Source organism: Xenopus tropicalis, chromosome 7, assembly GCF_000004195.4.
Source record: "Xenopus tropicalis strain Nigerian chromosome 7, UCB_Xtro_10.0, whole genome shotgun sequence".
In the NCBI taxonomy this organism is placed as follows: domain Eukaryota; kingdom Metazoa; phylum Chordata; class Amphibia; order Anura; family Pipidae; genus Xenopus; species Xenopus tropicalis.
In genome coordinates this window covers 126,323,891-126,336,508 of record NC_030683.2, presented here as the reverse complement: position 1 = coordinate 126,336,508, position 12,618 = coordinate 126,323,891, and the positions used below count along the sequence as shown (strand labels likewise).

General features: G+C 44.4%; 1 protein-coding gene across 1 annotated transcript; it reads left to right on the top strand.

Moving 5' to 3' along the window:
* Positions 1-365: 365 nt before the first annotated feature.
* Positions 366-2,236, top strand: LOC116412397 (autotransporter adhesin BpaC-like). The gene has a single exon (XM_031906579.1). The coding sequence runs from the start codon at positions 419-421 to the stop codon at positions 2,234-2,236; it is 1,818 nt and encodes a 605-aa protein (XP_031762439.1). The 5' UTR covers positions 366-418.
* Positions 2,237-12,618: the final 10,382 nt, after the last annotated feature.

Sequence of the window (12,618 nt, the reverse complement as noted above, 5' to 3'; positions counted from 1 at the left end):
GGCTATGAGCAAACTTAGGGGGCTGTTCCTGCTGAATTGTGCTTAGTACAGGGGAATCCCTATGTGCCATAGTTTTATGGTATCTCTCTGTACAGGCTATGAGAAAACTTAGGGGGCTGTTCCTGCTGAATTGTGCTTAGTACAGGGGAATCCCTATGTGCCATAGTTTTATGGTATCTCTCTGTACAGGCTATGAGCAAACTTAGGGGGCTGTTCCTGCTGAATTGCGCTTATTATATCCAAGGATATATTTTTCAGATATAAAACCATGTTTAACCCCAGACAATAACAGTAACTCAGATTAATTTGAATGCACCAATTAATGTGTATTTATAATGCACTATACTATTTGCTATCTACAGGAATCCACACAGGCACCGTGGTGTATCGTGGCTGCGCTACAGGAACCTTCTGCAACATGGGCAACCTCACCATAAACTCTAATATACTAAATGTGGACATTACTGTTTCCTGTTCCAGTGGTAACAGCGTAATTACTGGCAACACTACGGGAAATATCTGGACCACCACCAGAAGCACTGGCACCACCATAGGGCATCAGGCAACCAGCAGCGGAAATGCTACAACTACTAAAGGAAATGCTTCCAGCACCAGAGGAAATCTTACCACCAGTAAGGGAAATCCTTCTAGTGCCAGTGGACCTCCTTTAACCACCAGTGGAAATGGTGCAACCACTAGGGGAGATCTTACCACCAGTATGGGAAATCCTTCTAGTATCAGTGGACCTCCTGTAACCACCAGTGGAAATGGTGCAACCACTAGGGGAGATCTTACCACCAGTATGGGAAATCCTTCTAGTGCCAGTGGACCTCCTGTAACCACCAGTGGAAATGGTTCAACCACTAGAGGAAATCTTACCACCAGTATGGGAAATTCTTCTAGTACCAGTGGACCTTCTTTAACCACCAGTGGAAATGGTGCTACTACTATAGAAAATCCTTCCAGCATTAGGGAAAATCTTACCACCCGTATGGGAAATACTTTTAGCACCAGTGGACCTCCTGTAACCACCAGTGGAAATGGTGCAACTACTAGAGGAAATCTTACCACCAGTATGGGAAATTCTTCTAGCACCAGTGGACCTCCTGTAACCACCAGTGGAAATGGTTCTACCATTATAGGAAATCCTTCCAGCATTTGGGAAAATCTTACCACCAGTATGGGAAATTCTTCTAGTACCAGTGGACCTCCTGTAACCACCAGTGGAAATGTTGCAACCACTGGAGAAAATATTTCCAGCACTAGAGGAAATCTTACCACCAGTATGGGAAACTCTTCCAGCACCAGAAGATCTCCTGTAACCACCAGTAGAAATGGTGCTACTACTAGAAGAAGTCCTTCCAGCACCAGGGGAAACCTTAACACCAGTACGAGGAGTTCTTCCAGCACCAGAAGATCTCCTGTAACCACCAGTAGAAATGGTGCAACTACTAAAAGAAGTCCTTCCAGCACCAGGGGAAACCTTACTACCAGTACGGGGAGTTCTTCCAGCACCAGAAGATCTCCTGTAACCACCAGTAGAAATGGTGCTACTACTAGAAGAAGTCCTTCCAGCACCAGGGGCAACCTTACCACCAGTACGGGGAGTTCTTCCAGCACCAGAAGATCTCCTGTAACCACCAGTAGAAATGGTGCTACTACTAGAAGAAGTCCTTCCAGCACCAGGGGCAACCTTACCACCAGTACGGGGAGTTCTTCCAGCACCAGAAGATCTCCTGTAACCACCAGTAGAAATGGTGCTACTACTAGAAGAAGTCCTTCCAGCACCAGGAGAAACCTTACCACCAGTACGGGGAGTTCTTCCAGCACTAGAAGATCTCCTGTAACCACCAGTAGAAATGGTGCTACAACTAGAAGAAGTCCTTCCAGCACCAGGGGAAACCTTATGGGGAATTCTTCCAGCACCAGAAGATCTCCTATAACCACCAGTAGAAATGGTGCCACTACTTCAGGAAGCCCCAGCACCAGAGGAAGCTCTACCATGACTAGGAAGAATTCTGCAACCACCACATTGATTCTTGCAAGCACCAGTGGAAATGCTGCATCGACTACAGTAAATAATTCCAGCACTGGAGGAAGCTCTACCACCACTAGCAAGAATTCTGCAGCCACCCAACTGAATCCAGCAACCACCAGTGGAAAAGCTGCTACAACTAGAAGAAGAAGGAGAAGAAGAACTACTCCTGTCAGCACCACCACCAGACAAAGGGTGTAGGACACCTGTGCGGCCCTCTGTCAGAGCACAGAGCTTGGAGTAATTCTACTTGTACTGCTTAACCAGTTATTTTAGTGCAAGACCTTAATTATGGACTTTAAGTTACCCATTTAATTGTATCATATATAATCAGATATATTTTGCTGCTTTACAAGGTGGCTTCTTCTCCACCTCTGGATATAAGGAAACACCTGATTCCTCTTGTGCCGACTGCACTGGGGGTTTCTCCATTGGCAGAGAAAATGCCCTTAGCCTTATCCAGCTCTCTATACCTCTTATATATCTGTGCACTCCGAGAATCCTGAAGCCAACTGTCTTGGATGTTTGAGCATTGGAGGAAGATAATGAGGTACATAAAAGACAGAAGGGATATATAGGTTGAGTTGGGTCAATTGGATATATGGGTTGAGTTGGGTCAATTGGATATATGGGTTGAGTTGGGTCAATTGGATATATGGGTTGAGTTGGGTCAATTGGATATATGGGTTGAGTTGGGTCAATTGGATATATGGGTTGAGTTGGGTCAATTGGATATATGGATTGAGTTGGGTCAATTGAATATGGGTTGAGTTGGGTCAATTGGATATATGGGTTGAGTTGGGTCAATTGGATATATGGGTTGAGTTGGGTCAATTGGATATATGGGTTGAGTTGGGTCAATTGGATATATGGGTTGAGTTGGGTCAATTGGATATATGGGTTGAGTTGGGTCAATTGGCTATATGGGTTGAGTTGGGTCAATTGGATATATGGGTTGAGTTGGGTCAATTGGATATATGGGTTGAGTTGGGTCAATTGGATATATGGGTTGAGTTGGGTCAATTGGATATATGGGTTGAGTTGGGTCAATTGGATATATGGATTGAGTTGGGTCAATTGGATATATGGGTTGAGTTGGGTCAATTGGATACATGGGTTGAGTTGGGTCAATTGGATACATGGGTTGAGTTGGGTCGATTGGATATATGGGTTGAGTTGGGTCAATTGGATACATGGGTTGAGTTGGGTCAATTGGATATATGGGTTGAGTTGGGTCAATTGGATATATGGGTTAAGTTGGGTCAATTGGATATATGGGTTGAGTTGGGTCAATTGGATATATGGGTTGAGTTGGGTCAATTGGATATATGGGTTGAGTTGGGTCAATTGGATATATGGGTTGAGTTGGGTCAATTGGATATATGGGTTGAGTTGGGCCAATTGGATATATGGGTTGAGCTGGGTTAATTGGATATATGGGTTGAGTTGGGTCAATCCATTTAATCCATACTTTTTAATGAAAGGGAAAACATCATCTTGAAATGGATGCAGCCCATGCCCCTGTCCATCTACCAATAACAGAGATTCAACAAATCCCAGATTCGGTTCGGGATTCGGGCCGAATCCGAACCAAATTTGAATCCTAATTAGCATAAATTAGTGTATGCTAATTAGCACTCAGAAGGGTTAAATGTTAGCGCGGCAATTTTTAACCCTTCCAAGATTCGTCAGTATCCATCAGGGTGGGTTTGGCCGAACCCAAAAAAGTGGGTTCGGTGCATCCCTAAGCAACACATTCACTGGGCAGATAGGGCGCACACTTGGATTAAAGGACAAGTTGAATGATGTTCAATGTGTTAAGAACCCCCCAGTAAATATAACAGCTACCGGGCTACCCAGGGCCATAATCTCCCAATAAACCAGCAATCCCCTGCTCTATTCATGGTAGGGCCCATGTACAAGTAGAGAAAAATGATAACTTTTAAGGGCAAATTCCTTGTCCAGGACACCCTTGACCAGAAACTCCAGCCTGGGGCCTAAGGTTAGCATATATATAATTACTTGGGGTTCCTAACACATTGGCATCCCTCCAGGAAATATCACCTGACATATCTTTGAAGGCCACAAATACATTACGTATAATGGCAACCCATAGAACCAGGGAAGCAGGTAGCCCTCTAGATCTGGAATGCTACATAGTAACATAGTAAGTTAGGTTGAAAAAAGACATATGCCCATCACGTTCAACCATAATGCCTTTATATAACCTGCCTAACTGCTAGTTGCCCCAGAGGAAGGCAAAAAAAACCCATCTGAAGCCTCTCTCATTTGCCCCAGAGGGGAAACAATTCCTTCCTGACTCCAAGATGGCAATCAGACCAGTCCCTGGGGCAACTTGTACTAAGAGCTATCCCCCATACCCCTGTATTCCCTCACTTGTACTGAGAGCTATCTCCCATACCCCTGTATTCCCTCACTTGTACTGAGAGCTATCCCCCATACCCCTGTATTCCCTCACTTGTACTGAGAGCTATCTCCCATACCCCTGTATTCCCTCACTTGTACTGAGAGCTATCTCCCCTACCCCTGTATTCCCTCACTTGTACTGAGAGCTATCCCCCATACCCCTGTATTCCCTCACTTGTACTGAGAGCTATCTCCCATACCCCTGTATTCCCTCACTTGTACTGAGAGCTATCTCCCCTACCCCTGTATTCCCTCACTTGTACTGAGAGCTATCTCCCATACCCCTGTATTCCCTCACTTGTACTGAGAGCTATCTCCCATACCCCTGTATTCCCTCACTTGTACTGAGAGCTATCTCCCCTACCCCTGTATTCCCTCACTTGTACTGAGAGCTATCCCCCCTACCCCTGTATTCCCTCACTTGTACTGAGAGCTACCCCCCCTACCCCTGTATTCCCTCACTTGTACTGAGAGCTATCTCCCATATCCCTGTATTCCCTCACTTGTACTGAGAGCTATCTCCCATATCCCTGTATTCCCTCACTTGTACTGAGAGCTATCTCCCATACCCCTGTATTCCCTCACTTGTACTGAGAGCTATCTCCCATATCCCTGTATTCCCTCACTTGTACTGAGAGCTATCTCCCCTACCCCTGTATTCCCTCACTTGTACTGAGAGCTATCCCCCCTACCCCTGTATTCCCTCACTTGTACTGAGAGCTATCTCCCATACCCCTGTATTCCCTCACTTGTACTGAGAGCTATCTCCCATATCCCTGTATTCCCTCACTTGCTAAGAAGCCATCCAACCCCTGCTGAGATTTTTGTTCAACTGGTAATAGTATTCTTCTTCAATTATAAGACTGTACTCATTGCTAAACTAATAAAAATGTTGAAAAAAGTATCTGTTGACCTGATCTGCAGCATCTCACTTTGTTTGGGCCAAGAGGGAGAGTCACCTGACAGCCCAGTTGTTAAGCAGGACCCTTCGTCAGAAAATGTCCTCAACAAACATATATTACTGATAAATATGGCTGACATGATCTATAGGACCTGCAGCACTTGAGCTAAAACACTGAGGACCCCATGAACAGCAGAAGAATGGGATTCTGTAGTTGGAAGGTTGGAAGACTGGAAGGCTTGAAATTCCTTCTCTTCACAAACATAAAGAGAAATAGTATGATAGAGTAGTTCTGTCCATCCCTTGAGTATGAATGATGTTGTACAACTGGTTGGGCACCAACCATAGATCAATGACATGGGGTTTGGCATCATACAATACAACATGGTAATGGCTGTCTATGGAGGAGGACGTCTACTTTGGACTTGCAGTTGGGGAATGGATCTTGACTTCAATGCCTCACTTTTTGTGGAAATGAAATCCGCCCCTGGGGGTGGTTTCCCCTCTTCCTTTCTTTAGGCTAGAGCGGTGGTTCTCAACCTTCCTAATGCCCCAATGCCCTTTAATACAGTTCCTCATGTTGTGGTGAGCCCCAACCATAAAATTACTCCTAAGACCAACGGAAATATGTGTTTTCCGATGGTCTTAGGCGACCCCTGTGAACAGGTTGAGGACCGCTGGGCTAGAGGCTGCTGGGAATAAGCCCCCTTGGCATGACCATTGGCCATAGACTGACCCCAGTGAGGGAGACATCCAGAAGCACTATGTATTATAGTTTTGTGCTGTTATAGTGTGGATGAGACACATTAGGAAAGGGAAATAATTCATGATCCATCTGTTAGAGACCTGAACGGGTCCGGTGGGGCAGAATGGTACCTGAGTTAGATTCGCTGGCCCACAACCCGACCCACACCCACCACCCTGCTATGCCACAATCTGACCTTAACTGCAATTGGGTTAATTACCTTCCGACCCTGTGACCCGCAAAACTGAAAGTGACATCACAGTGGGCTGGAAGAAACATCACTCCGGATGTCAATCCACATGGTCAAGGGAATCAGTGACTTTTCGTCTGAAACTCAACCCACTTTGTGGGCGTTCCACTGGTACCCGACCTGATGCAGGACTCTGGGCGCAGCAGTAAAGTGTGCCTGAGTCTGAGCTTTCAGCCAGCGCTATACATTAGAACTGCTTTCAGCTAACCTATTGTTTCTCCTACTCCCATGTAACTGGAGGAGTCCCAAGCCGGACTTGGATTTCTCACTATTGAGTGCTATTCTGATACCTACTGGGAGCTGCTATCTTGCTCCCTTCCCATTGTTCTGCTGATTGGCTGCTGGGGGTGAGGGGGGGGGATATCACTCCAACTTGCAGCGCAGCAGTAAAATGAGACTGAAGTTTATCAGAGCACAGGTCACATGGCTGTGGCACCCTGGCAAATGAAGAATATGGCTAGCCCAATAGGAAAAACAGATTACATTGCAGGATTCTGCTAAAGAAGCTCTATTAACTGATGGGTTTGTAACAAACACATTTTCCCATGACAGTATTGCTTTAAATAACTGACTGGATGAACTGGATGCTCCCACAAGGGGTGTGCATTGCTCCCTGAGGAACACGTTCCTGGGAAGTTCAGGGAGTGCAGCTCAGCCGCACTGTGGGAACAATGGGAAGGGAGCAAGATAGCAGCTCCCAGTAGGTATCAGAATAGCACTCAATAGCAAGAAATCCAAGTCCGGCTTGGGACTCCTCCAGTTACATGGGAGTAGGAGAAACAATAGGTTAGCTGAAAGCAGTTCTAATGTGTAGCGCTGGCTGAAAGCTCAGACTCAGGCACACTTTACTGCTGCGCTGCAAGTTGGAGTGATATCCCCCCCCCCTCACCCCCAGCAGCCGATCAGCAGAACAATGGGAAGGGAGCAAGATAGCAGCTCCCAGTAGGTATCAGAATAGCACTCAATAGTAAGAAATCCAAGTCCGGCTTGGGACTCCTCCAGTTACATGGGAGTAGGAGAAACAATAGGTTAGCTGAAAGCAGTTCTAATGTGTAGCGCTGGCTCCTTCTGAAAGCTCAGACTCAGGCACACTTTACTGCTGCGCTGCAAGTTGGAGTGATATCCCCCCCTCACCCCCAGCAGCCGATCAGCAGAACAATGGGAAGGGAGCAAGATAGCAGCTTTCAGTAGGTATCAGAATAGCACTCAATAGTAAGAAATCCAAGTCCGGCTTGGGACTCCTCCAGTTACATAGGAGTAGGAGAAACAATAGGTTAGCTGAAAGCAGTTCTAATGTGTAGTGCTGGCTGAAAGCTCAGACTCAGGCACACTTTACTGCTGTGCTGCAAGTTGGAGTGATATCCCCCCCCCCCCTCACCCCCAGCAGCCGATCAGCAGAACAATGGGAAGGGAGCAAGATAGCAGCTCCCAGTAGGTATCAGAATAGCACTCAATAGTAAGAAATAAATTGGGTGCTGGTAACTCGTACAGGAGTGAGAGAAGGGAAAGCAGAATCATGTTTATGAGTGAGTTTGGCTGCTCCTTCCGGCCGGACTTGTGCTGACTCGGCGCCACGAGCGACACCGCTAACAGGGATGGGGCCTCAGTGAAACACATGGGATATAGTCCCGTAACTGAGTAACTGGCACTGCCCACGTGTGGCGTTAATGAAAACCCACATCTGCTGCTCGCCCTATAATCCGCTGCCTTTATAAGTATTAAAAATACTCTTTATTGTGCTTAAGTTTCCCTTTTCTTGATTTTTACTACAAGACTTTAGTGCTCCTTGTAAAGCTTTAATGGAAGCGGCTTAGCGAGCCAAGTTACTGAATGAGAGGATTGGTGCCTAAGCCGGACACCTAGGGGGCCATTCACTAACCATCATATATTTTTACCTGATTCGGATTTTTACTGCTGAAAGTCGGGAGAAAAAAAAGTTGCGATTTTTCCGAGATTTAGGGGCCCATTTACAAACCTTGGATTTTGTTTTGTCGAATTTTTAGCACAAAAAGTTGTAGAGAAAAAATTTGCAGGAAAAAAGTTGTGACTTTTCTGAGATTTATGATGCGTCCAAAAAGCTAAAAATCAGAATCCAACCATTCGCCAGCTAAAACTTGCCGGCATCACGTAGAAGCCAATGGCAGGGGCCCCTTTCCCTTCCCCGGAGGATCCTTCTTTCCTTCAATACTTTAGAGGTTTTGGATTTTTGACGCTGTATTGGCGGTTTCCATACGTCCAAGTCCATAAAAAATAATTGGGATCTTTGTAACTTGTCTGTCATTCATGGAAACGGGAAATTTGAATTTGAAAATTTTGATTATTCCATAATCGATTTTGATATTTGGTAAATTTGCCCCTTAGAGTTCTGATCCTTGGGGGGCACATTTACTAAAACATATAATAAAAAGTTTGAAACACCTAGGGGGCAGATTTATCAAAATGTGAGTTTAATACACCCACTATTCATTCCTATGGGGTTTTTAGAAGCGTATTAATCCAATGGGGAGTTCTCACTTTCACCCACTGATAAATACACTTCTAAAAACCCCATAGGAATGAATAGTGGGTGAGTTTTTATGTATTAAACTATAAATTCACATTTTGATAAATCTGCCCCCTAAAGTTTCGAAGGAAAGCAGGTTCCTCCAGGGAAGGGAAAGAGACATCGGCCATTGGCTTTTACATGATCTCAACAAGTTTTAGCTGGCCAATTGTTGGATTCGGATTTTTAGCTGCTTGGACGCATAGTAAATCTCGGAAAAGGCAACTTTTTTCCCTCGACTTTTCATACTAAAAAACTTTTTTTTCCCTGTAATATTAGTGCTAAAAATTTTAATCAGAAAAAAAATCCGAGCGTTAGTAAATGGGCCCTTAAGTAACAGTAAGTGGATTTTTTCGCCAGGCATGGATTCGCAGGGAATTTCCACATTTCGCCATTGGCGAATTGATTCACCACGGGAAAATTCTTTGCTCGTAAAAAAAAAAAAAGTTGCAGTCGCTTCAAATTGGGAGCAGTTGTGCCAAAACGCGCTAAAAAAAAAAACTGCGGGCGACAAAAAAAAAAGACCCGGGCAACAAAAAGACCTGGGCAACAAATAGACCCGGGCAACAAAAAGACCCGGGCAACAAAAAGACCTGGGCAACAAAAAGACCCGGGCAACAAAAAGACCCGGGCAACAAAAAGACCCGGGCAACAAAAAGACCCGGGCAACAAAAAGACCTGGGCAACAAAAAGACCTGGGCAACAAATAGACCCGGGCAACAAAAAGACCTGGGCAACAAAAAGACCTGGGCAACAAATAGACCCGGGCAACAAAAAAGTTGTATGACAAATGCGTTTTGCAGATTTTTCGCTGTTTCGACAATATTCTTGTTGTTTCGCAAATTTTACGGCGAAACAAAGCAGATTCGCTCATCACGACCCCTAAGTCTTTTTGTGTAGAATAAAGGGATGCACCGAATTCGGTCCGGGATTCGGCCAAATCCCGGCGTTTTTTTTAAGGATTCGGTTGCGGCCGGATCTGCGCCGATTTTTAACCCCTTCCGAACCTAATCAGCATATGCTAGTTAGGATTCAGTTCGGAATTTGGACGAATCCTGCTAGGTGGATTCGGGGGGTTCGGCCAAACCCAAAAAAGTGGGTTCGGTGCATCCCTAATAGAATAGAATATTTGTGCCATTTAAGCCCAGCCCAGACAGTTGCACTCGGAGTCCCATACTAACCTTAGCTGCACTTCCTGCCTGGCAGCCATTAGATACAAACACAGGATAGAAACATGATGTATCACAGGAGGTTAAATAAATCCCCTAGTAAAACGGTTGTGGGCAGGTTCCTACACACGGGGTGATTCACTGTTTATGTCTGAAAATAATTCAGCGCTACTTTCTATTGCACAATGAACAGGGAGCTTGAATATCCAGTCCCGCTGGTGTCTCATAGCCCCGCGGTATCGCTATATATACTCTCTCTCGTCATTTACTGCCGCTGCTGTCATTATTCTTTATTTATATAACGTATGTACTGAGCGTATGTCATAATATATTGCTGCACTCGCTTGTAAGTGAGCGACACGCATGTTGTAAACAAGTCTAAGGTAGTAACCCCCATAAATGCTCCAAATATAGAACATTTAGGGGCAGATTTATCAAAATGTAAGAGCTTGATACGTAAAAACTCACCCACGTTCTATAGGGACTAAAAGTGGCCAAACACGGGCCGATTGTAGCTGCCAATATGGGTCCCTTACTGTAGATCGACTCGGCAGCTAATCGGCCCATGTAGGGGCACTACTGACGGGCCTGCCCGACCGATATCTGGCCTGAAATGTCCATCGGGCAGGTTAAAAAATGTAGTCGGATCAGGGACCGCATCGGCTCGTTGATGGGGTCCCCAAATCAACTGCCCCATTCCCAGCGTTCTAATTCAAATTTGCCTAAATTCTCCCGATATAGCCCACCCATAGGTGGAGATATCAGGAGAAGATCCGCTCGCTTGGCGACCTCATGTATGGCCAGCTTTCCAAGCATATTTACCAATTGGTGAACTCTAAGGGGCACATTTACTAAAAATTCGGGGGTTTTTTGGCCTTGAAAATCGATGAACTCATGGTATACATTCGACTTAAACTCGATCATTGCTGTATTTATAATGTCCCGATATTGCATGAATCGTTCGTACGAAAATGTCATGGTTTTCATGGTTAAATGATTCCCTTTTCTCTGTAATAATAAAACAGTACCTGTACTTGATCCCAACTAAGATATAATTACCCCTTATTGGGGGCAGAACAGCCCTATTGGGTTTATTTCATGGTTAAATGATTCCCTTTTCTCTGTAATAATAAAACAGTACCTGTACTTGATCCCAACTAAGATATAATTACCCCTTATTGGGGGCAGAACAGCCCTATTGGGTTTATTTCATGGTTAAATGATTCCCTTTTCTCTGTAATAATAAAACAGTACCTGTACTTGATCCCAACTAAGATATAATTACCCCTTATTGGGGGCAGAACAGCCCTATTGGGTTTATTTCATGGTTAAATGATTCCCTTTTCTCTGTAATAATAAAACAGTACCTGTACTTGATCCCAACTAAGATATAATTACCCCTTATTGGGGCAGAACAGCCCTATTGGGTTTATTTAATGGTTAAATGATTCCCTTTTCTCTGTAATAATAAAACAGTACCTGTACTTGATCCCAACTAAGATATAATTACCCCTTATTGGGGGTAGAACAGCCCTATTGGGTTTATTTCATGGTTAAATGATTCCATTTTCTCTGTAATAATAAAACAGTACCTGTACTTGATCCCAACTAAGATATAATTACCCCTTATTGGGGCAGAACAGTCCTATTGGGTTTATTTAATGGTTAAATGATTCCCTTTTCTCTGTAATAATAAAACAGTACCTGTACTTGATCCCAACTAAGATATAATTACCCCTTATTGGGGGCAGAACAGCCCTATTGGGTTTATTTCATGGTTAAATGATTCCATTTTCTCTGTAATAATAATGCAATGCAAAACAATCCTATTTGGTTTAATTAATGTCTTATTGATTTTTTAGTAGACTTAAGGTATGGAGATCCAAATTACAGAAAGGCTCCTTATCTGTAATACCCTTGGTCCCGAGCATTCTGGATAATGGGTCCTATACCTGTACTTCTAAAAGTAGTAGATACTTTTAGAAACCCATATGCTTGTGCTCCACATTAATGGCTGCTAAATGATCCAACAAGAACTCACCATTTCTTTCCTGACGTGGCCTAGCAGAACAGTCATTCTAGGAGAAACTAGACAGGTCTCAAGCCAGAGCTCAACACAAAGCCAGAGGTGGCTTGTTACAGTTGAAGTTTGCTGGCCCAACAAAGTGTCCTGACAGACAGAAGAAGTCTTATGGGTCTACTGGCTCTAAGCATCCCCACCATAAAGTCCAGTGAAACCTTTCTAGAAAAAGAAGGACTAGGACTATCTGTCCTAGGTTCAGGTCTATGATGGCTTCTTACAAACCTGGACTTGGTCAATGAGTCTTCTCCTAATTGTTTCTTATTGTTTAAGTTCTAATTGCCCTTTGCATTTGCGTATGACCGGATCAATCATAGCCTTAGTCACATTGCTGTGCAACACCAGTTTCTCTGCATGCAACTGAAGGTTGGTGATTATGCCGAAACCCAGAATTAAATGAAAACAAGAGGTGCTCGGGCTTGTCTGTGACTAATCTTCCCGCCCCAGCTACACCTACATTTAAACTTCT

Coding starts and splice junctions, on each gene's coding strand:
- LOC116412397 (XM_031906579.1), top strand. CDS start 419: ATGGGCAACCTCACCATAAACTCTAATATACTAAATGTGGACATTACT.